Source organism: Micromesistius poutassou (assembly GCF_964030765.1).
Source record: "Micromesistius poutassou genome assembly, chromosome: 8".
Taxonomy (NCBI): domain Eukaryota; kingdom Metazoa; phylum Chordata; class Actinopteri; order Gadiformes; family Gadidae; genus Micromesistius; species Micromesistius poutassou.
The window spans coordinates 6,300,289-6,325,226 of NC_140278.1; the positions used below are offsets into that span (position 1 = coordinate 6,300,289).

General features: G+C 46.2%; 1 protein-coding gene across 6 annotated transcripts in view; it reads right to left on the reverse strand.

Annotated features, from left to right (window-relative positions):
- Positions 1–622: 622 nt before the first annotated feature.
- Positions 623–24,938, reverse strand: part of LOC311352032 (focal adhesion kinase 1-like) — a 49,048-nt gene continuing 24,732 nt past the window's right edge. For 3 of the 6 annotated variants that reach the window (XM_084472206.1, XM_084472207.1, XM_084472204.1), the window contains 18 exons: positions 24,587–24,684; positions 23,921–24,005; positions 23,462–23,562; positions 22,904–23,019; positions 22,314–22,414; positions 22,039–22,128; positions 21,623–21,827; positions 15,535–15,646; positions 12,619–12,696; positions 11,897–12,079; positions 10,977–11,102; positions 8,914–8,976; positions 6,534–6,573; positions 5,981–6,084; positions 4,188–4,343; positions 3,798–3,878; positions 3,572–3,657; positions 623–3,177 (listed from right to left, as the gene is read on the reverse strand). In XM_084472206.1, coding sequence (XP_084328332.1) covers positions 3,051–3,177; positions 3,572–3,657; positions 3,798–3,878; positions 4,188–4,343; positions 5,981–6,084; positions 6,534–6,573; positions 8,914–8,976; positions 10,977–11,102; positions 11,897–12,079; positions 12,619–12,696; positions 15,535–15,646; positions 21,623–21,827; positions 22,039–22,128; positions 22,314–22,414; positions 22,904–23,019; positions 23,462–23,562; positions 23,921–24,005; positions 24,587–24,684 — 1,952 coding nt within the window. In that variant the 3' untranslated portion in view covers positions 623–3,050. Of the gene's footprint in view, positions 3,178–3,571; positions 3,658–3,797; positions 3,879–4,187; positions 5,700–5,980; positions 6,085–6,533; positions 6,574–8,913; positions 8,977–10,976; positions 11,103–11,896; positions 12,080–12,618; positions 12,697–15,534; positions 15,647–21,622; positions 21,828–22,038; positions 22,129–22,313; positions 22,415–22,903; positions 23,020–23,461; positions 23,563–23,920; positions 24,006–24,586; positions 24,685–24,938 lie in introns of those variants that run through there. The other 3 variants (XM_084472205.1, XM_084472209.1, XM_084472208.1) reach the window with 3 other exon arrangements.

Genomic DNA, 24,938 nt, shown 5'->3' on the forward strand with positions numbered 1-24,938 from the left:
TAAATCATTTACTGAGGTGCACTTATGCAATTGCATAATTATTTTGTTGGGTGTTACCCTATACTTATACTTAAATGAATGCTGCTTTGATTCATCATGAGGAAACCTGTTGGACTTGCTAGAAGTTCAACTGGTTTATTTTATTTCATCTTTTGATAATGAGCGAACCCAGGTTTTGAAGTGAGGGCCTAAGTTCTGGTGGGACCAGAGGACATACGGAGTAGTGAGAGGTTATAATAAATTACACCATTAAATGGAGAAATAATGGCCAGGTCCCATTGATCACTAGCTGCGGTTTCATTACAGGCCTGATGACTTATTGCACTACACACAGTAGTTATAAGCAGTTATAATAGGTGGTTAATTATTTAAATTGAATGTTAACCTATTTATATGATTATTATTTACTTACTATAATGTACTTCAATTTAGATAATTGTGTCCTTGGAAAAAAACCAATGCGTGTTGTGAACATCAGCAATATTCTATCATAATTGCACTTGAATACTCTGCATCTTAAAAAAATTATATATATGAATAAATATATGAATAAAGAAGCAGACACTAAGGATACCTGCGTGCTGGCTGATACTTGTCAAATAAAAGCTTCAAACAGACAGAACAGTGGACACTTCATTCTTTTATTATCTTACCCCCCTCCCTCTCTCCAATATAGAGGCCGGGAACGCAAAACAAAATAAAATACAAAACAATAAACAGTGTTTACTAGTATAAGTACTGTACAGGATACCAGTGAATCACAACGGTGGTGCAAGGAGGACCGGGGGCGGAGTTACAGCACCAGCGTGTCTCCTCCAGTACACCAGTGCTGGCAGAGCTCCCCCTGGTGGCCCATAAGGGTATATATCAACATAGAGGAGAACCAATGGAGGGAGAGGGGGTTGTGCTGCACAGCTTCACCATGACTTCAGTATGATGCCGTCTCTCACGCAGAGCCACGCTTCCAGTTGTGGGGAGGCCAGGTGCGTGCATGTGTGTGTGTGTGGGGGGTTCCCACCTTTATATGCTGCGTGTGTGTGTGCATGTGCGTGTGTCTGTGGGGGTGCGTGTTCGCTGTCCAGTGACACAAGTTGAGAAATACGTCATGTAATACGACATGGGGAAAAAAAAAAAAAAAAAAGCGCACTTCCAGTTGGTGTAGTTCCTCCGATGGTAGTCGTGTGCATTGTCTTTGCGGGTGGGTGGGGGTAGGTGGGGTAGCTGTTTGTTTTTTTGGGGGTGGGGGTGAAGGCGGTGCCAGGGTAAAGTGTGTCGCGGCGGTCTGGAAGTCCGTGTAGAGGAGGAGGCACTCGCTATTGGTCGGAGGACGCAGAGGAAAAGAAACACAAAAAACCTGAAACAAAGACGCGAGGGTAAAATCCCCGGTGCCGGGCCCAACCGGGTCAACGGGTCCAAGACAGAGCCTCTCCTTGGGGCTAGCAAGAGGAGCCGCCACCCTCACACCCCCCTCCCCCTGTGTCCCGGGTGCGGGCCGTCCCTCGGTTGTAAAGAGAAGCCGTAGAGGTACGGCAGAGAGTCATAGCATCAGTGCTCCTGGGTGGATTAATAAACAGATTCTTTTTTTTTTTTTCATCTTCCTCCAAGTCCCGAGACCGAAACTGAAAAACAAAACAAAGTGGAAAATCCCTCTCGGAAGATCACAGTGGATTGGCTTCAGCTCGGGTGGGCGTGGTGGGGCCGTGTTCTGCTGTCGGTTCTGGGGGAGAGAGTGGAGAGGACACAAGAGTATCCCCGGCCATGGAGAAACCCCAACAGAGCTTCTGCGGAAGGACCAGGAGACCAGGAGGAGACCAGGAGGAGACCAGGAGACCGGGAGACCAGGAGACCGGGAGGCCGGGAGACCAGGAGGCCGGGAGACCAGGTGACGGGGGGCTTGTGTGCGAGGAGGAGGAGCGCCCGGTCTGGGGGGTATTGGGAGGAGTCACGACTCCCCCGGGGTGATTGATCACGACCTGAGGGACGCGGCAAGGGGAGAGGGGGACGGGGGGAGGGGGACGTTCAGATGAAGGCAATAAATAAAGTGATGGGGGGGGGGGGGGGGAAGGGGTGGAAGACGGGGGGGGGGGTTGATTGTAGCTTTTAGGTGGAGGTGGTGGGTGGGGATGGTGTGGGGCAAACGTTCAGCTTTTCTGTATGAACCACATTGTCACGTCCCCATCGTCAACGACGACAACGACAACGACAACTCCGCCCCCACCTTGGCGCCCAGACATGCCGATTGGAGGATGATGAGGCATGGTTGAGGCATGGTTGAGGTATGTCAAACGCAAGGGGAGGGTTTCCGATCCAAGGGGAGGGGTTCAGTTAGCGTTATATAGCATGGGGTTCATCGTTATGGTTCAGGGTAAATCGTACACTGGGCCGGGCCGTGTCAAAACTGACAACTAGTTCATAACCAGTTCAAAACCTCACGCAATCGGTTGTTTTTCCGACCCCAAGAAGCTGAGAACTCTGGGTATTGCAGTCCAATATTATTGGGAACACAATAATTGGATTCCAAAATTTGTTTTATTCCAAAGTTTTTCCTGGTTTTTCCGAGTGACCATGGAGCGTGTGGAGCTTGTGTGTTTTGGCTCAGAACCACATTGACTCCATAGCCACTCGTCAACTCGGCGACCCTGTTCATTCGCCGGCCCTTCTCCTTCATTCATTGGTTAGAACCCGAAGGCGAGAGAGGTCGGCCTTCCCTGATGTGGGAGCTTCCCCCCGCTTGCAGCCCAGAGGTCTTCTAGCTCCGCCCCTGACCGCCAGAGGCACGGCGAGCGGGTGCCGAATACGAGCCGTCAATCTTTTTAAGGTGCTCCCTCTCGCCGGCCGGGCGCCTTCGTGACCACAGAAGAAGAGCCCCGCGTTACATGTTACAGAAACCTTCCGTCGACGCGCTCCGTTGATGGTGTCCTCTGAGCATCAGGTAGTCTTTTGTTTAAAGTCTTTTAGGAACGCTCGCAGCGAGCAGAGGTCCGTCGCGAGCGGCGTTCCCGCCCCAGGGGGTGGGGGGGGGGGGGGGGTGAGGGGGGAGTGGGCGGGGGCTAGTGCGGACGGGCCTGCGACATCATCTTGAGCCGTGATTGGTCGATCACGTCCAGCAGGTTCTTGGCGTCGACGGCGAGGGCGTGCGCGGCCGTCAGCATCTGCCTCTTGTAGTCCTGCTGGAGGCTGGGGGACAGGAGGGGGGCGGGGAGAGAGACGTTTACCGGGCGGCTGCTGACATGCGATTGGTCGATACGGGTTACGGCGGGACCAAGACAACCACCGTGATCGTCTTGGGATATATTTATGGGCGAAAGAATACGTTGCTTAGAGAAACGTATTGTTTCTCTAAGCAACAAGGTTTAAGACAAACTCATTTCAACAGAGAAATTTGTTTTTAAAAAAAAAAAAGGATTGTTCAATACCAGTTAATGAGGGTTGACTTCATAGCATATATTTGTATAAGTAGGAGTATTTTTCAATTGTATGTTTTGAAAAATAAAAAGTAAATCTAAAATAGGCATGGAAGCAACACAGGATCTCAACCGCTGCTGGTTGAGATCCTGGAGTCTGTACCCACCTGGTCATCACATACTGCTGGGCTAGCTTCATCTTGCTAATGAGTTCAGCCAGGTCAGAGTTCAACAGCTTCTGGGCCATCTCGATCTGTAGTGGATTGAAAAGCACAGACTAAATGGAGTGTTGATGTGAAGAAGTGGTTGAGAATGTCACGTCGCCTCCACTAGGGGGCCACGTAGCAGTTCAGAGTTATTGTGCGTGCGTGCGTGCGTGTGCGTGTGTTATACCTCTCTGTGTGTGCAGGCGGGGAGTTGAGGGTAAGTCTCCTCCACTGTTGCCAGCAGTGTCCTCAACGCAAGACCTACGTCCTGAGTCACAACAGAACATTTAGCACAGATTCAGCCACAGGTTTTCTTCAGAGTAACTGTTGGGGCCCATGTTGGTTAAGGTTACAAAAAAAGATTATTGCGTTTCAATACGTTTTGTCCGAAAAAGCCACGTTTCAAACTCATTTAATGTATTCCAGCTTAGGATACGATAGTGTCAGAATTCACAGTGGAGAAATATAAGACAAACGTATACAGACGTTCAATACTGGAGCAAATGAACAAATAACAAAGACGAACACATTCATCAGCCGCTGTTTATTGGCTGGGAAGGGACGGCCTCCGGCTCACCTTCACCATGGGGACGTACTCCTCGGGAGGCGCCGGCTGGATCTTACTGGACATCTCGATCACGGCCTTGACCAGGCCTGTCACGTTCTCATACACCTTGTCGTTGGAGCGGTCCAGGTTGGCCGTGGGGGGTGGGCTGATCTCCTGGGGCTGCAGCTGGAGCAGAACACAGTGGGGGGGGCGGGCGGTGGGGGGGAGGTGATGAAGGATAGGCAACACCACGAATTAGAAAAGGTCCCAGGCTAGCCGGAGAGACGGTGTGGAGAATTTGCGGTGATCCAAAGGTTAAGATTTGTAAAATGCTTCGCCGATCGCCGGGTGGAATAATTAACATCAGCTTTGAGGACGTCATAGCGTACCGAGATCATGTGGTACTGGGAGAATTAATGTTCATTATTATTTATTAATGCATGAATTAAAAAGGCATGGCTGCGGTGAAAGGTTTTGGCCGCACTAGGTGATCAGACGACGGGATTACACCCTCACAGCAGACCAGGGAATGGGGATGGTCTGTTTCAACCTTTAGATGGCAGCAAACTCATGGAGGACTAGTGGGCAAACTAGACCATTGAAAATTTACAAGCAATGAAATCAAAACCAAAAAGTAACCAAAATGTAAATGAGTGATGGATGGAGGTTAACTCTGCATTATGAGTGCTACACTAGAGAAGCCTTGAACCAGAGTGAATAAAGACCTCTGCTGAGAGCTCCTTTAGGTTCAGATCTACATGATATGGTCGGAGAGGTGTCACGGAGCCAGGCAAAGGTATACAGTAGACAGTTGGCCCTCTATGGTCTTCATATTTCACGTGCACAGATCCAGAATGCAGAGGATCAATTATTGCGCAGAACACAAACCAAAGATTGCCTCCTGCTCCATTTCCTCCTCAGTCACACACACACACACACACACACACACACACACACACACACACACACACACACACACACACACACACACACACACACACACACACACACACACACACACACACAGGTCTATAACCTCACGTTTCATTCATACAGGGAGGAAGTCAGCAGAGAACTCCAATCCGGGAGTAAATGAATGAAGTAAATTAATCAACACTTGATGAAGACACCTTAAACCAAAGTACGGTTGGCTTCAGAAAGAGAGAGGACACAGGAAAGGCGGCGCGAGGATCTGTGAGTGTTAGTCGGAGGTCTGATGCTTCATCGGCAGCTGTTTGAACCACACAGCAGGCGATTATGAATGTGTTAGGAGGATTAGGCCCATAATGGTTGGATGATTGGGGTTAAGTGATCAAGTCATCTACAAGAGGAGAATAAAACAAAATTAAAGAATAAAACTATGACTATATTAACTAGGACTCAAGTGGAGTACACACACACACACACACACCTACACACACACACACACACACACACACACACACACACACACACACACACACACACACACACACACACACACACACACACACACACACACACACACACACACACACACACACGGCTGCTTACCCGCCAGGGCTGGGGTGAACAGAAAATCAGAGGGCAGGGGGAGAGGAGGGGGAGGAAAAAGGGGGGAGGCGGTGCAGGGAGCAAGCCAAAGGAAAAGAAGATAAAAGGAAAATATTAACGTTATTTATGAAATTGTGCGTTTAAAGAGCAAACCAAGGCAACGTCAGAGAAGGCAGCATGTCTCTGTTTCACATATACACATGTGTGTGTGTGTGTGTGTGTGTGTGTGTGTGTGTGTGTGTGTGTGTGTGTGTGTGTGTGTGTGTGTGTGTGTGTGTGTGTGTGTGTACCTTGAGCCCGTCATTGTAGCTGTCCCCAGCGCTCAGACAGGCCAGGCTCCCCAGGTGTCCGGGGGCTCCAGGCCGGGGGGGCTTCTTGGGGGGGGCTGCATGCTCTTCAAAAACAACAACAACAACAACAACAACAGTGGTAGAGTAATGAGCATCCCAGTAATGAAGATGCATGCGTAGGAATTAGACAGTAATATAGCGTCTGGTACCGCCGTCTGGAATACTGGTGGTTTGAATCTCCTTTTAATTAGCAAGTCAACTAAGAACAGAGACAAATATATTTTTCCTTTTGAGCCCTGATCGCATTCGACTGGTCCAAGACGAGACAATCTCATCTTTTAGAGTCAGAAAGTGTGCAATTGAATGTATTATCACAGGAGTAGACAGTATTCTGTAAGTATAAATCTGACAGTGGATGGAGTATTACACTATTGTAAGTTACCTGTTTGTTTACGATTATCCAAGTACAATTGAACAAATTTAAACACGAGTGCTTGTGTGTGTGTGTGTGTGTGTGTGGTTGTGGGTTCAGGGACTTGTAAAGTAATATTACCTTGCTTTCCAACCGGCTGGTAGATGTGCTGGTTTCCCGTCTGCACAAAAAAAAATTAAATAAAACACAAGACACAATAAACGTTAGCAAACGACCCTGAAGCAGTGACCCCACAGTGTGCACACATCTCATAGGTACACTTACGTAAAACCCTGTTGATTTACCGCCTTGGATTTTGCATGCTCGAAATGCACCAAATTATTTGAATAGTGAACGACAGATCAAACCAGAATTGTACACAGAATTGTACACTGTACAAAAATCTGTACAAAATCAGTTTGATCCATTTAAAAATACAATTTAACTGAACAGTTAAGCCCTTCTTTCAGTTTGAACGCCTGGTGCTCATGAGGCCTGGTGATATAAGGGGGTTGTGAGGACCAGCTCAGCCTGTATGGGCGCCTGCTTGGCGTTCCTCCCGACCAGCGTCCCAGAACCGCTCAGACAGCTCTCGGTGGCATCGGAGTGTTGTGGTCTGAGAACCAACCGACACCCAAAATACTTCACAGCAGCTTTACACACACATACACACACACACACACTTTAGTTATTATCCCCTTTCACACAAACGCACACTCCTACAGAGCAATATTCCGATGAACGCACACACACACATATTGCAATACAAACAACCCACTTTCAAACCGACTCTCGAATCACATGCGCGCACAAACGCACACATGCACGCAGACACACACACACACACACACACACAGAGAAAGGACATTTTTTCACCCCCACCACAAACCACAGTCATCCAATGGGAGGAGGAGGACAAGTAGTGAAATGAATTGCAGAGCCGGAAATATCTCACCCAGGCAACTTCAGGCTCCCACCGAGAAGCTAGCATAGCGCTGGAACGCCGCTGCCTGGCTCAAGAGTGGCACTTCCACAACCACGGCTCACTCCTCCACCAAGACAGCATCACGTTATATCGAATAAGGAGACGCTTTTTTTCCACGGCGACTCACATTGAGTTCGTTCAACAACGAAGATACAACCCAAAAAGTGCAAGGATCACGAGAGTACAAACAATTGGCGAACGCCACTAGAAACAATCAAAACAATAAGGAGATATGATACTGAGGCGGTTCATTGTGACGCCCATTCAGCCTACACCTATGTGCTACATAAGTGAAGAGTTACATGGATATTTGTTTGTAGGTGACCGGTTTGGTTGAACCGTTGGTTTAATTTGACAGCGATTTATATAAATAAATAAATACTGTGATATAAATCATGAGAATAATATGGGTTTTGCTTCAAATCACGAAGTAGACTGAAGCATGCTCAGCGTTTGAATTCAACCGGCACAACGGTTTCCCCGTGGCTAACACTTGGAGGAGGGGAGGGGGGAAGGGCAAGACTGCTCCACCATTTTTCTTGCGAAAGCACTCTAATAATAACTGCAAATGCTGTGGGAATCTAATGACCCCCATATTTCTGACCCCAACCATCACCTCTAAAAAGGGGGGGGGGGGCACTTCCTGTGTATAAATCCCCAGTCCTTATCAAAGTAAACACAGCTGAGCATTAGAAGTACCAATCAGGAAACATACATGCATTTCAGAGTTTATCTGCATCAGGAAACACAAACGTGTCCACAAAAATGAAATATCTTTGCTACGTTTATGGAGGGGAAACGTGTGTGTCATAACATGTTTTACTAAACATATTAAAAGCCTTCTGTGTCCTGTAATTTGTTCTAACTTTAGTCTACGATGTTTATCTCCAGACCCTGCAAACACTGATAAACACAGTCTCATCTGGTTGATAATATTAATCAACTACTATGCATGTGTAAAGAAACCACCTGTTAAGATGGAGCTTACAGCTGATTTGAATTGATACTTCTCAAAGGGATCAATTGGACAAATAAAATCCCCCTGTCCACAAAAAAAGTGGCTTCTGCAAGTTCTTGTAATCAACCGTGTGATTGGTCCTTGAAATAGGCGATGCTTGAACAATGAAATTTATGCAGTCTTTCGAGTGCAGCCTCTTGGTTCACTACATACTTGACACCTTTCAGTTCTGCTCTCATAGGGTGTTGAGCAGCAGCAGTGGTGTGACGTGTGTATACCCTGTCACACAGACCCCATCTGATCAACAGGTAGCACTAGTGGTAGGAGGAAGGGAGGGGGGGAGAGAGAGAGTGAGAAAGAGAGAGCGGTAGACAACAAGAGAGAGAAAGAGAAAGGGAACGAGAGAAAAAGAGAGAATGAGAATGAGACACAACGAGAATGAGAGAGCGTGAGAGAGGGAGCAGAGAACGGGAAAGAGAGAAAGAACTAGAGAGTGAAAGAGAGAGAACAAGAACGAGACAGAAGAGAGAGAGCAAGCACGGGAGCGGGAGAGAGAGGGATCAGGGGGAGTGACCTACCGGTGGTTGCAGTCCAGAGTCCTCTCTGTCCAGACTTCCACGAGAGCTCCTGGTGTCTGGCTTCTAGACACAAACACACCCAGTTAGAGTTGGCAGACATCAGACATGTCTTTGTCATGTTATTCTAACTAAAACAATAACATCTCAAAAATGACCATGCACCATTTCATTTATCATTATATCCTAAACCGTGCAAACCAGACCTTATTATGTGACAAAATCTGGCCTTTAAAATTTGTTAAAATCTGGACCACAGAAAGCAAGATAATTGTATATATCAACCGGAAATTAGTTTTACGATAGTATTCCATAGAGTATTTTTTTTTTAAGATAATAAAAAATGTCAACGACACATTGACTGCTCTTCGGTCTAAATGATCGACAGAACAACCGAATCCGAACGTGTCTGCGGGGAGCACAGCAGGTTAATGAATGAGCAAACGAACCATGACAGGGAGACGCATGACAACAACAATACATGATCCCATTCGTTTGGCTCCAAAACCAAACAAATACAAGGACGTACATGCATCAACAAACAGGCCGTTTCACTGGGCACAACGAAACCCAAACACATGTTTTACACACACACGCACACACACACGCAAACAAACAAACACACACTCTTCTCCTACCAGCCTTCCTAGACAGGACTTGAAAACCAGCATTGTTAAAAGTTCTTGTCCCAAATTGCTTCCCTCCAGAAAGGCTTGTTTTCTGCTGCGGTGCTTCTCTCTCTGAGCCTACCACAGGACAAGCTTCAGGCTGCCGTCAGCAGAGCCACGGGGAGAAGACTTTTTAAGACGTCGCTGCAACTTTCCTGTGCTTATATTGGATACTGGCGCACACAAACTAAGAGAGAGGGAGGGGGAGAGAGAGAGAGGCAGGGAGCGCGGCATGGAGAGAGAGGCAGGGAGGGAATGAGAGATAATGGGTGAGATGCATGGAGAGAGGGAGGGAGGGAGGGAGAGGCCTGGAGAGCAATGCAGGGAGAGGGAGAGTGGCAGGGGGAGAGAGGGAGAGTGGCAGGGAGAGAGAGAGGCAGGGAGAGAGAGGAAGAGGGAGGCATGGGGAGCGATGCAGGGAGCGAGAGAGAGAGAGAGAGAGAGAGGGAGCCAATAAACCTGCCCTGGAGCCTGTTGGCATAATTATGCTGATTTCCCAAGCCGTTCCTTTTTAACCCCCCCAACCCACCGTGGGTGCTCCCGTTATGACGGAGCCCTTCCCCTAACTAACTAGCTTGCTCTCTCTAATTTAAAACACCAACTACTGTACATCCCTTTTTCCTGTGTGGCAAACACACTCTCTCTCTCACACACGCACGCGCACACGCACACGCACACACACACACACACACACACACACACACAAACACCGGTGTTGGCCTGCTGCTGAGCCAGTGTGGTTGGCTGGCGTGCCGCAGGTCAGAAGGCTGCCAGTGTTGACGGGAACGTCAGAAAGACTCCTAGCCTATCATTAGTCTGGAATTCACCCAGGACACACCCCTCTTCCCACACTCTATCTCACACACACACACACACACACACACACACACTAGTGCTACTGCATATAAAAATCTCCAAATCTCAAATTATATTTCTGATGTTGTTGACGGTATTTAATTGCAGTTTAATTATTTAACGAGGCGATGGAGTTTAATCATACGTTTATGGAATTTCACATTCCTCCATAATGTGCTCTACCACAGTATTACTTCTTCTTCCGTAAAGAGAAGCATCCCTTACTGTGATTCCAGACTGATTCATGACTCTATATAAGGGACCAGTGCACACGCCAAATCCAGGATGTAGCAAACTTGCAGCAATCCGCCTGCTCAGAAATATCTTCACCAAAAACAACTCTGCGGTCATCTGCACTCTTGGCAGAGAAGTGGTTCTGGGGAACCAGCAACCCATCCTCTGACCACAGACTGCATGAAACACAGCAGCTCCGCTCAAACCCCGACAGAAACATGGGCGCTCTGCGATGACCTCATCGGGCCGGCCCCTGATTGGCCCAGCGGGCTGGAGTGTAGTCATGTGGGGTCATGTGCCGTATGTTACCAGCAGCCTCTCCTCCTGCTCCAGCCACCTGCGGTCGTCCTCCATCTGTTGCTGCTGAATCATCAGCTGATCCTCCATTAAGAGGCACTGCTGGCCCGCACAGGGCTGCATGTCTAACGCCGTGTCCTATACACACACACACACACACACACACACACACACACACACACACACACACACACACACACACACACACACACACACACACACACACGGAGACAAACAGACACCCACACACATACACAGACAAACATATGCAGAGACACACAAACGTCACTCATACAAACACACACAAGATCATTCTCATGCAAACGAATGACCAACCACACACACACACACACACACACACACACACACACACACACACACACACAGACACACACACACACACACACACACGCACACAACAAAAGGGATATGGAGACGGACAGACGGTGATGAAGGTGAGAGGGCTAAGCAGTGGTGCAGCAGAACCAATGAGCATAATGGGTGTGAATGGAACGTTGACCCTCGTTGAACCCTCTTTTTACAGAAATCGACAGAGTTTGGGACAAAAGCTGACAAAGCTGGGTGCCCATTTTCTGTATATGAAAATCAAACCTGTTCCATTTTTATATACAGTACATAACACACACACACACACAGCTCCTAGGATGTAGAAGGTGCCAGACAATACGTTTTTTTGGTTCTTTGAAGCCAAGTTTAGTTCAAGAAGTATTTATCTGCGTTCAGTACACCACCCAATTAAATACGGATACAGGGCCACCCCCAAAGTAATTTGGGGGTGTTACTAATACGAGTTACTACTAGGGTTAACTCAGCCACTAAGATGACGACTTTCACTCCTTTTGAGGTGCCCATCTTGAAACCATCCGTCTATAAACCAGTCCCTGCTCTACTTTCTCGGCCCCTGCGTCTACCTCCATGGCCGAGCCCCAGAGGGCCATGTCCGTCCCGTGGGCGGGGGCCAGGTGCTGGCCGTGGGAGTGCACGTGGTGCCGGGGGTGGGTGTGTGCGTGGTGCGTGTCCAGCAGGGCGGCCGGCGCCGGGTAGAGGGCACTGGGCACCGAGGGGAGCGTGTGCGGGCCCGGGTAGCCGGACATCTGGTGTAGAGTAGACCCGGAAAGGGGAGAGAGAGGGACAGAGAGAGAGTGAGAGAGAAAGGGGGAGAGGGGGAGTGAGAAGGAGAGAGAGAGAGGGTTCGAGAAAGAGAGCGAGAGATGTATTAAGGAGCCTAGTTAAGGAGCAACTACACATTGGACTACTATGTCAGGTTTGCTGCCCCCTAAAGGTTTAGAAAAGTACACAAAAACGTCTATATGCCTGTGAAGAAGTGACATTACAAATACATTCTTATATTTACACATCCTGAATTTAACCCAAAATTAAATCTAGACTCTCATGGAATATCTTGCGTCACTCAATATATTTTATGTCTCTGTTCTTTTTTTTAATAACCCTCTCAATATAATTGCATGCCTCCCTGCGTGTACGTAGCGTAAAGTTCACCTCCGGCCACACAACAAATAAGACGTCGGCGCCAGATGTCTCACGGAATCCTTGAGACGTAAATCGACTTAATGGTTTCGGGCGTCATTGGAGGAATCCATAACTCTTGAGGAGATAGAAGGGCCCTGCATACCTGGTAGTGTCCCGGGTGCTGGGGGCCCGGGTAGAATCCTTCACTGGAGCGGGGGCTGGGGTAACCGGGCCGGCTCGGCTAGGAGGGAGAGGGAGAAGAAAAATAAATGTGAAAAAAAAAAAGAGTTGGGCGAACGCAAAGAACAAATCCACTTGAATACGTGTGAGGCCATAGTTGAAACGTAAAAGAGGCTTTGCTTTCTCCGGCCGCCTCTGGTTGAAACCTATATGGAGTGGATGCCACTCAAAGAGCGGAGGAGCTGTTTGAGTGGTCGGGTTAGATGTCGATCTGAACACGGTGTGTACGGACGGGCACTCGGTTAGTTCAATCCTTTCAAACGCAGAAACACTTGTGTGTATGTAACACAAGCACACAAGCATGGAAGGAACGATGGTAAAAATGGAATGGCATGCTTTGTTTGCGGATCTCTGGGCTCTACTTGTTGGGTTTGGCTGCTGGGTCGCTGGGGGCCTGGCTGGGGGTGGAGGGAGTTAGATGTGGATGGAACAAACATTACAACGAATGTTCACCAAAATTGTCTTTCTTTGTGCTGGCAACATGATCGTAAAAAAAGAACACCCTGTGGTTGAAAAAGTAAGAAGGCAAACACGTTTCACGAGCCACAATCAACAGAGGACGTGGTGGACTCGCAAGCCTTTTTACTATCAAGTAGTCGATACTACGTCAAACACACGCATATAAAACATTATTCTAAATCACAGCTGTTCTCTGTTGGTTTATGGTTGGTTGGCTGATTTGTTAAGATGATGTTTGTGTATAAGGGGTTGAAAAGTGAGTTTCCCTTGGTGGAATTTGAAGTGAGGGAAGCTCAACATTCTCGGGTCGTACAAATCGGCTTCTACCTTCCACAGCCTCTCATAGTGGCCTTCCCTGGAGCACACCTCGAGACCACACGAATAGACAGAGGGGACCGAGAGAGGACAGAGACCACAGGGAGGAGACATGTTAGCGAGGAGGAGGAAGACATAACTAGGGACAGAAAGAGTACATTGGGTGGACAGACAGACAGGCAGGCAGGCAGTACAGTAGTAGAAGAAAAATCTGAACATTTTAGGATTATTTCCGAAAGGTTTGGATATCAATTCCTACTAACTAACTTTGATTGTTCTGCTTGTTGTACTACCAATATGTCTGTTCTATTCACCTTTTGCACTCCTAGCCATCCCTGGAAGGAGGGATCCCTCTTGCTGTGTTCCTTCTCATGGTTTCATCCCTGATAATTTGGGGGGGTTCATACCCTATAGAGGGATCAGGATTCGGGGAGGTTGTATAGCTTAGCGTGTGAAGCACTTGAACCTAACTGTGAAAAAGGGCTATACAGTTGAAAGTTGACTTCCAGCATTGACTTGAAAAAGAAAAATAGAAACACATGTTTGGGGTATAGAAATCTGGAATATAATAAATAAAAGGACATTTCTGACATTAGGGCTAATGTGTAAACTACAGATGCCTTCTATGGTATGGGGCTGAGCCAGCTGTTTCAGTTTGTGGAGAAGAAAGGAGGGCTTTAAAAGAACCCTTTGAACCCGCACTGCCATCTGCTGGACATCAATGTGGAACTGAACATCTACAACACCTTGAACATGTCAGATGATTCCACTTTCACCAAGTCTCAGGCCCACCCACACAGAAACATTTTCTTTTGTGAAAATGCAGAAGTCTTGTGCGTTTGGGCCGACCGTCCAGACGGATCCAGCGTTTTCGTTGCCCGAAAACACATTTTTTTAAACCAGGTCCCAGGGTGAAAAAAAACAGCCCTATGCGTTCTCGTGTTAGGATTTGTGTGGACGCCAGAGACGCAAACGATGACGTCATCCCCCCCCCCCCCCCGCCCCCCCACCAGGGGGCAACATTAGATTTCCAACTTGTTTTGTTGGATTTGATTTGCATTATTTTTGTAGCTTTAAATACAGCCCCTTGGTAAATTGAATTACTAACTGGACATAAAAGTATTTTCTGCCCAATCTACAAGGTTTAACAACTGCTTTCTCCTCCTCGACCGTATGTTTGTATACAGCGCACAGGCTTGAGACGCACACTCCGCCTCGTCTTCTTCTTTTTTTCTGGAGAACCAGCGCCACTTAGAGGCCTTGAATATGTACTACAGTGTTTCTACAGCTAGATGCGTTTTTGCGAGTCTTTTACGGAGAAATTCTTGAAACACTGCCAAGGAAAGCGGAGGGGAAAAGATTGTTTTTGCCTGTGTGGACGGGGCCTCAGATCCCTGTGAACTTCTATTTGTTAAAGCAACATTTTGCTCACCCCATGTTGTTTTGAATAAATTGGGTTTTGATTGAGTCTAATGGCTCTCATGCATTCGGATGACCATTAGTCAAACAAATTCCAGAGAACCATGAGACCCAATCAAAACAAAGTATGATGAAGCAAAGATGGCTGATTGCAGCTTCAAGCTACAAGCCTGTGGTGCACAAGCCCAACTGGTCATTCAAGAATCCTGAAGCTAAAGTACATTACAATTAATTTGATTACATTTCTTAACATAATGCAGACAACAAAATAAACCACTCGCAAATTAAAATTCTCACTTACAGATTGGATTACTTTGAATTCAATTGGGATAGTGTTATTGTTGACAAAGAAATCGGGACAAAGAAAAATTGTCTAACAGTGCCAGACAATGAGTGCTGAAATGAGATTGTTAGCTCTATGACATGAGCTGCTGCTTACACACCCAGACACACCAACACTGGAGCAGCGATAGTGACAGACAGAGAGAAAGAGAGACAGAGAGAGAAAGAGACAAAGAGAGAGAGATAGGGCAAGCGCGAAACAGAGCTTTAGGATGTTAGCGAGCCGAGAGATGGACATAAACAAATGAATAACGAACGCACAAATACACAAATGCACACACCCGGTACAGCCTGAGTCTCTTACTTTAGGCGGGGCTTCCTCTGCACCTCCGGAGTCCCAGGACATGGTGACCTGTCGCCTCATCTCCATCCTGTTCCGCTCTTTCTGCTGGGCCTTCTCCTCTTCTAGGATGGTACTGGAATGGCAACATTTATATATGAGAGCAATAGAAATTAATGACATAATCTGATTTCAGATACTATTTTCTTTCGTCTCTGATGGATGCCATGTGCCTTTGACTTCACCATTCTTCATTAGACGTTATTATTCAGTTTTTGTGGTGGCTAGGTTTCACATGATGGACGGCATTCACACAGAGGGAATGGGTATGTATATTATCAATTGACGTTTATTGATATTGAATTGTGAATTGTATTCTGTGTAAAACAATACAATTGTTGTGCATTTCTGTTGAAAAATAATACATAATAAGTTCAATTTGGGGGGTAGGATTTCATTTGGGGGGTATCAATGTGACCCATTTCCTACTACTTTGCAGACATGTGATTAGTACACAAATTTAATAAAACAAATCTATTCAAATCTAATCAAATTGAGCACATCTACAGATCGTTGCATATTAACTTTTGGGAGCTGGTTACAGTGAAGAACAGTAGACAGATGAAGCGTTGCAGGGGATTTTTCTCAAGAAAGTTATATCCGAGTAATGATGCCTAGTAATGATGATTTGGATTCTGAAAGTATTTCCTGGTGCATTCATGGTTGTCTTTTTCAGTGTGGGCATTGTGTAATTCCAGTGCACACATAATAAACATATATATATATACACCTACATGCATGTATACAGTTTTAAGATAAGTGTTAGTCCATTCAAACAATACTAGCCAGGCTGCTTACTAAAACATGAATCACCTATGAATCTATAAAAAAAGAATGGAAGTCAGATAGTCAGAGAGCCCACTGTTTCTTTGTATATAAACAAAAATGAGCTAACCTCCTCGATGAGGAAAAAGTCATTACAAAATTAAGGACCTTGAGAGAACAGAGGGAGTTTGGTGATCCTTGTGTCACCAAACTCCATGGGAGATGAATCCAGACAGTTCACACAAACACACACCCACATTCCACAGTCTCTCTCTCTCTCTCTCTCTCTCTCTCTCTCTCTCTCTCTCTCTCTCTCTCTCTCTCTCTCTCTCTCTCTCTCTCTCTCTCTCTCTCTCTCTCTCTCTCTCTCTCTCTCTCTCTCTCTCTCTCTCTCTCTCTCTCTCTCTCTCTCTCTCTCTCTCTGAAGCCCTATTCCTGGCAATGCCATAACCTCCTGTCCTATCCTGCTCCCTCTCTGCGCGCGTGTGTGCATGTGTGTGTTGTTGTGTCATTCTCTTGACGGTCTGTCTTTAAATCAACATCTGAAGTAGAAAAAAAAAAAACACCAACAGCTGTGCTACTGACAATTAAAATAGATTAATATCTAAATTCACGATGGTCTCTTGTTCGTTTTCCGGGCTTTTACCGAAAATTTACCGTAGAATAAATAAGTAATGGCACATGCACTGCATTAAAATTTTAGCCAGTGTAATAGTATTTGCTTGTAAAAACCTGATGTGGTACATGGTAGTTTCCCGAATCTTAACATTAATTGAAAAAAGGTTTAAGTAGGTGAGTTATTTTATGTGTATAGTTGATACATTCATATATGCACACGTAGTTTAATGTGTATGCACATTCAACTATCCACCTCCCTCCCCCCTCACACCATCAGCAGCTGGAATAACATGAGGCTACTTAGCTTTACTTATATAGGGCGAGTTGGCATGGAAACCTTGCTCTTTCCCGTGTAACACCTACTTTGAGTTATAAGGTAACACCTTCAGACATTCCTCCACCAGTTTGCGTGGCTTGGTTCTGGGCCAATGATAAGCATGTTCTGTAGTGTGTTCTGCTCTGGTCAATTCTGCACAGATACCCTCACTGGTTAGCAAGGCTTATCTTTCTTAATTAGAGGACTGTGGTGCTCTCCAAGGTTAACTATTGGCCAAAGTAATCGTTTGTCCCTGATTGTACTGGTCATTAAGGTACTGGCTTATTCACACCTTTTGACCTGTAGAACAGACATGAGATACGGGCTACCTTTACTGACTACGGTAAAACACAAGTCTCACAATACTTCTGGACAGATGGCAGAATTATGCTCAGGAAATACATTGAGGTTTGTAGTGCCTTACACAAATGGGTTAATACTGTTGAGAACGTGGGGTGTTTAATACTTTATGGCGAAGAGTTACCGCAGCAATGGGATTTTCAAACACTTGATTCCAGCCTTAGGGACAGCTCCCTCTGTGGTGAGAGTGAAACACTATCGTTGCTCTTCTTAATTGGCCGTAACATTTCCTGTGATGTCACTTGCTATTAATAAGGATGTTCACATGACATCAGATGGCATTGATTTGGTTTGGCATGGTGTGGGCTGCCGTCCCTACTAGTGTTTGGTTACACTTCAGATGAACAGCAATGTTCAGTTTTTGTGTGTCCCATCAGTGAAACGGGTTAAGAAATTATGAGAAATATCAATGATATTAAACCCCCTATCCCTTCCATTTAATGCAGTGGTCTCCAGCGAGGATTGTTTGTGGGGTGCTGGTCAGATGGTTTCAACAAGAGCTATTTTGGTTTGGCCCAGTCCTGCAAAGTTAATAAATGTGTGTAGTTGTGTACTAAAATAAGCCACAGTGTAGGGCTGTGCAATTTATCGAATTTTGAGAGAGAAATGCTGAATAAATGCATCATGTTTACAAACTCAAAAATAATCGTCAAAAATAATAAATGCATTATTATTATTGTTATATCACACAGGCTACAGCGGTGAAGGACCACTGGTGGCCGTGCTGAGCTGACTAAAGATCTGCCCTTGAAAAAAAGGGCCTGGAAACATGTGAAAGGCACTGATGATGACTACCCTCACATAAATGTCAAACATTTTGCAGCTCATTAAACGGCTTTGTGGACCAGATGTGGCCCGGCTTCAGTGGGGTGACACGTGTGCTCTGAGGAAATTTGAAAAGTTTGGCCAAGGACGGACACTTCATTTTGTAATGCTTCAACACCTCATTAATTGAACACAGAATCGTGGGATCCAAGTTAGACCCTGGTCTACAATGACAAAATCCTTTCGGTAATGATTGTTGAACTACAAATCACAGCATATGCCCTGGACGCTCAGGGAAAGGCATAGTTAAGCTCCGCCGAGCATTTAAACTAATGAATCTCGAAAAAAGGAAAAAGTTCCAACATCATGTACTCACCAACGACGGGAGAGAGCAAAGCTATCACCCTCACCCAAAAAATGACTCAACAAAAATCAACAAAATGACAGGATTTAGGAGGTAATCCGACAGGGATGAAGCCCAAATGACTTCAATTTAGATTGTGATTTGACTAGTGGGGGAAAAAAACGGTGGGAGCTCCAGTCAACTACTACAGATTTGACTATGGGAGCGAAGCCTTTTTAGCTGTCCTGCCTTCCTCCTCTTTCCATCTCTCCTTCCAATCCCTCTCTTTCTTTCTCCCTCTCCCCTCCCTCCCTCCCTCCCTCCCTCCTAAGCTACAGCCTTTGAAAGACTGTAGCTCCTGGCAGCTGCCCACTGTGTAAACACACACACACACACACACACACACACACACACACACACACACACACACACACACACACACACACACACACACACACACACACACACACACACACACACACACACACACACACACTTTCTGCCCTCAAGGAAAAATTTAGCAGAAGCTTAGGGTTTGCATAGTTGGCAGTAGTGTTCTATAATTGGTATTATGATATAAAATACAGGACCCACTGTGTTAACCGATTCATATGCGTCCCTATATCAACCATACAGGATTCTTTTAATAGCCATTGCAACCCGTAAACACTGCCTCGTCTCTAGGACACAGCGCTTAGCTATGGCCAAGCGACAAGATGATTTGATGCAAACACAAATGCGACAGATTACAACACTCTCTTATAATGCACTCTCTCTGATATAGTATTCAGATACCGCAATTTCAGAGGACATATTGATTTGAAACGACTCTAAACCCATAACTACTCAAATTGAATTTCCTCTTCTGCGAACGGCTTGATCTCAGGCCGTACATGCAGGAGGATTGAATGCGAAACCCACTCAAAGCCACCGCTCAAACAAAGGCTGGTGGTGTGCAACCCCCCTAAGTGCTGCTCGGTGCTCGTTGGACACGGTGCAAACTGTCGTTGGTGTGAATGCCGATAGAGACACTGGCAGTGCAAACACTTGGCCAAAGGGCAGCAGCACAGAGACGAGGAGGTGGAGAAGGGGGAGACAAGGCCAGGGTAGCTGAGGTAATAAAAAGGGGGAAATAAGGAAGAAAGAAAGAATGAAAAACCGGGGGTGGCATTAAGAGGTGTGACTCATGCTGCTTCTAAGCACATAACCGCCTTCCATGTGTCTGTCTGTCTGTCTGTCTGTGTGTCTCCAAGGAAAATAAATGATGCGATTCTTGATGGTGATGCAGATATTGAAATGAAAAACTGTTTACTGTGTTTAGAGTGCTGATTTATGGACTTTCTGCTATGTTCATTGGGAATGCGAAACAGTCTATCCTTAAGCAAGATACTTGATAATCCTGAAACCAAGCTATGCTGAGGCACGCTGTAACCATGCTGGAAAAAATAAGTGGAGGTTTCTAACCCAAACCCAAAGTGTACATTGATATGCAGAACTAGAATCGGGGTGGTGGAAAGAGGCATTCCCTTACTTTAGACTGTGGAGGTTCAAATTCTGGTTTACTGCCCACCCTAGTTTGTTCCAGTTGATTTTAGTGGCTGCGGTATTCATAATAATACTATTGTGAATAAACATGCTTAGAATTGCCATGTTAGACCCCCAAGCAGTTTTGGCAGGAAAGCATTATTCTGTCCATACGAGCGTATTGGTGTCATCATTATCTTGTTTTTGTACACTGAAATTGTGTACAAAAACATATATTTAGAATATATAGCTATTTATATCTATCTATCTATCTATCTTAATATTATAAACCCACTGAAGCCCTTTGCCCACATTTCTAATACCCCGCACCTAGCCACTGAATCTCTCTTCAGAAGTGAGGAGAGATTGTCCCCATTGTATTCAGGCTTCCTGTGAAACCTGTATGGGTTTCGCTGTGTCTGGACCGTCCCTCGGTGGTGATACCATCCATCACGCTGTACAGCGAGCGATGCGGTGATTCATTGGCTAGTTCCCCCCAGACTCCAAGAGGTGTTCTGTCTGATGTAAATTGAACTAATTGTGCAATAAGCACCCTATATTCAGGTATCCCTGACTAAATACTGTTGCTACAACGGAAAGAGTGGCAAGCCTCATCTCGCCTTGAACTGCAATTGTTTAAATAATCTACTGGTCACCCGTATGCATATCCGTGACACACGCTTAGGAGAAACTCCTGGGAATAATCCCTGTCTGTGTCATGTTTACTAAGGTGTGAAGCAAACCCCATGCACAATAAAACAACAGCGTATTTTATTAATCCCAGATGAGAAATTCAGGACCACGATTGGAATCGCTGCGTCATAAAGATTTGTCAGGACACGATGCAGCAAAAGCTCAACCCTACGTTTACAGATACCCGTTTAAGCCGGGGAGATAAATCTGTGAGACCCTGTGGATGATCTATGGAGGCGAGGTGGGTGCTCTAGCATTGCACTGCACCATGAAGGACACTGCACTGCACATCTTGCACCAGACGAGTCGACCGGTTGTTAATGTTAATGTTAATACCAAAACATACATATATATATATATATATATATATATATATATATATATATATATATATATATATATAATTTATATCTATATTTATATCTATATAAATTACATATATATATATCGTAGTTTTTCTGCCTTTATTTGTTCAGGAGGTCTCATCAAGGTTAGGCACCTCCTTTGCAAGAGAGACCCGATAGCAGCACCATCCCAAATCGATCTGCACTTAAGTCTAGGGAGGCCCAGCGGGGCGAGGACACACTACCCCTGTTTGTATTGAGTGCCCAGTCATTTAGGGTTAAGTGAGTGAGCAGTAGCCTCACAGTCGGCCCCTACCGTCCTACCTGAGCTGGGCCTTGAGCTCCGTGAAGCGAGGCCGCTTGCCGGGGTCGTACGACCAGCACTTGGTCATCAGACTGTACAGCGTGGGCGGGCACTGGGGGGGCATGGCCAGGCGCTCGCCGTTCTCTATCCGGCCAATCACGTCGTTGTTCTTCACGCCCTGGAAGGGCTTGATGCCGTACATGAGGATCTCCCACATGCACACGCCTGAGGACGGAGACGAGAGGACGGAGACGGGGGGGGGGTTAGAACCAGTGAGGAGGCTGGGGCATTACAGGTTCAGATGAGTTCAAGCAAAAGACATTGTTTGTTCACCAGCATCAACACATGAGTTGCATTAGTTACATGAAATCTATCCATTGTCCTCTTTTAAGGAGTATTACTGCATGCAAACCGCAGTGAAATGGGAACAGCTTACCAAACATCCAGACATCACTGGCCGATGTGAACCTCCTGAAGTTAATGGACTCTGGTGCCATCCATTTAATAGGCAGTTTACCTTTAGAAGCTGGAAGACAGAGGGCACAATAGCTTATCAGTTAGACTATGATTGCGTGCGTGTGTGTGCATTGTGTGTGTGTGTGTGTGTGTGTGTGTGTGTGTGTGTGTGTGTGTGTGTGTGTGTGTGTGTGTGTGTGTGTGTGTGTGTGTGTGTGTGTGTGTATTGTGTGTGTGAGTGTGCTGCATCGTCACCTTTGTAGTAAGAGCTGTCCTCCATGTATCTGGACAAACCAAAGTCTCCCAGTTTCACACAGTCTATAGTGGATACCAATACGTTCCGCGCTGCGATGTCCCTGCAGCAGAGCAAGGGAGAATGGAGGGAAAGAGGCAAGGAAAGCAGGAACAAGGGAAGAAACAAGGGAAAAGAGGAATAGATAGGAACAACAGTGTTTTAGTATAAGGAAACACATCAATATCTCTCTTTCAGTCTAACAAACTGCTTTCAGTGGTAGAATCCCATAATGGCGTCAAAACATGGTGGGTTTTTAAACTACTGAAACGCAAAGACATCTGCAATAATCACACAATATTAACATTTTAAATGTTTATCTGTTCATGGAATTTTACTTCGCTTTTTGGACAACACAGCGCTAATATAAAAACAATAACTGACACCCATGTCATTTAAGCTCTCCATCATCCAAGGCAAGGTTTGGACCAGGATCAGTCCAAATCACTACTAGGTAACCTCATCTAAATCAAGTTGTTTTAGGAATTGGCTTTCCTTTAACAAGGCAATTGTTAGAAGTTGTGTGTGTGTGTGTGTGTGTGTATTTGTTTACCTGTGTACAAAACGCTTGCTTTCCAGATAGGCCAGGGCAGCACTGAGCTGGTAGGAGTACAGGATGAGAGTGGCCAAGTCTAGACTGTACTTCCTCACCTGCAGGAAGGAGCGCAGCTGTAGAGAGAGAAAGAGAGAGAAAGCGAGAAAGAGAGCAAGAGAGAGATGGAGAGAGAGAGAGATAGAGAGAGAGAGAGAGAGAGCGAGCGCACGAGAGAGACAGCGAGAGAGAGAGAGAGAGAGAGAGAGAGAGAGAGAGAGAGAGAGAGAGAGAGAGAGCAAGAGAGCGAGAGAGAGAGCAAGAGAGACAGAGCAAGAGAGACAGAGAGAGAGAGACAGAGCAAGAGAGAGACAGAGAGAGCAAGAGAGAGAGAGTGCAAGAGAGAGAGAGAGAGAGAGAGCAAGAGAGCGAGAGAGAGCAAGAGTGCGAGAGAGAGAGCGAGAAAGAGCGAGCAAGAGAGAGAGAGAGGATAGGGAATAGGTTAAAAATATCACTTACACAGACAACACTGAGAAACAAAAGCATCCCCCACAGGCCGGGAGGAGGCGTGCTCCGTACCTCCCCCAGGGTGCAGAGCTCCATGATGATCCACACGGGGTTGTCCGTGATCACGCCCATCAGCTTCACGATGTGGGGGTGGTCGAACTGCCGCATGGTTACTGGGCAGGATAGAGGTGGGGGAGGAAGAAAGAGACAAAAAGGTCCAGACATAATTGTTACACCGAGCCCAAGAGCCACAGCATTGTTTTCATTTCTGATCTAACTGAGGGTAGGGAGAGGTTGCTCCCCCTAGTGGTGGTATGATTAGGTGCGTGTGCATCAGTATTCATAATTATGAATTTGGCATTGCCTTAAAGATATACATTGAAAATTCAACGTATTCAATTGAGGAAGATATGCAAGGGGGAATGGCGTGCTCATGGAATGGCACATGTTACCACGTGAACCATTTGTGTCATGTGTGTTTCGGAGACGCACAATCAATCAAAGCGACACGGTCGTCAGCAGGGAACTCACGTGCTTCCTGGAGGAACTTCTCCCGGACACTGTCCGACGTGGAGTTCTTACACGTCTTCACGGCCACCGACAGGGCCGGGTTCTCCTGGACAAACCCCAACATACAATAGAAGACATTTCCAGAACCACTCAAACTGAAATCCAAGACCGCTGGGTCGCATGCATCATCCCCATGACAACGCTTCAACAGAAATCGCCTCGCTAAAGGAATGGGGAAGTATCGTGGCACACATTTTGGTTTTATCCACTTAACAGTGAAATACAAAAATAAAAAAAGGTTACAATTATAACAACACTGTTATACGGCCACCAATATCAATATAGGAATTTTATTAGGAACGAAGCCATGTTAAAAGTGACATATTTTACCACCAGGTATGAGTGTGATTAGCCGTTAGAAGCCGTTTTGAAAATCGGCCTCTTCTGACATCACAAGTGGGCGTGTCCACCTAGATGTGTGCTGGATAGATCAGTCCACCAGCCTACCCAGTGGACTGTAGCAAACATTGCTCCTCTATCCGTCATACATCTAGGTGGACACGCCCACTTGTGATTTCAGAAGAGGCAGATTTTCAAAAAGGCTTGTAACGGCTCACATCTGGTGGTATAATAGGTCACCTTTAAGAGATCGGTACATCTGAATGTAGAATAAATCCATCTGCCTACCGCGCTGACGTAGACGCCCTGGTGCACGTCCCCAAACTGCCCCTCTCCTATGCAGCGGCCCAGCTCAATGCAGTCCCGCAGGATCTCATAGTCCCGCGCTGGGTGAGGAACCGGCACACAGACAGAACGTTTAATTACAAGAACCGGCCACTAGAGGTCACACACAGACACACACACACACACACACACACACACACACACACACACACACACACACACACACACACACACACACACACACACACACACACACACACACACACACACACACACACACACACTAAACTCAGTAACACTTAACCAAGCTTAACAGATCAGGGGCATGGAACATATTTGTGTGCAGGTGGATTTT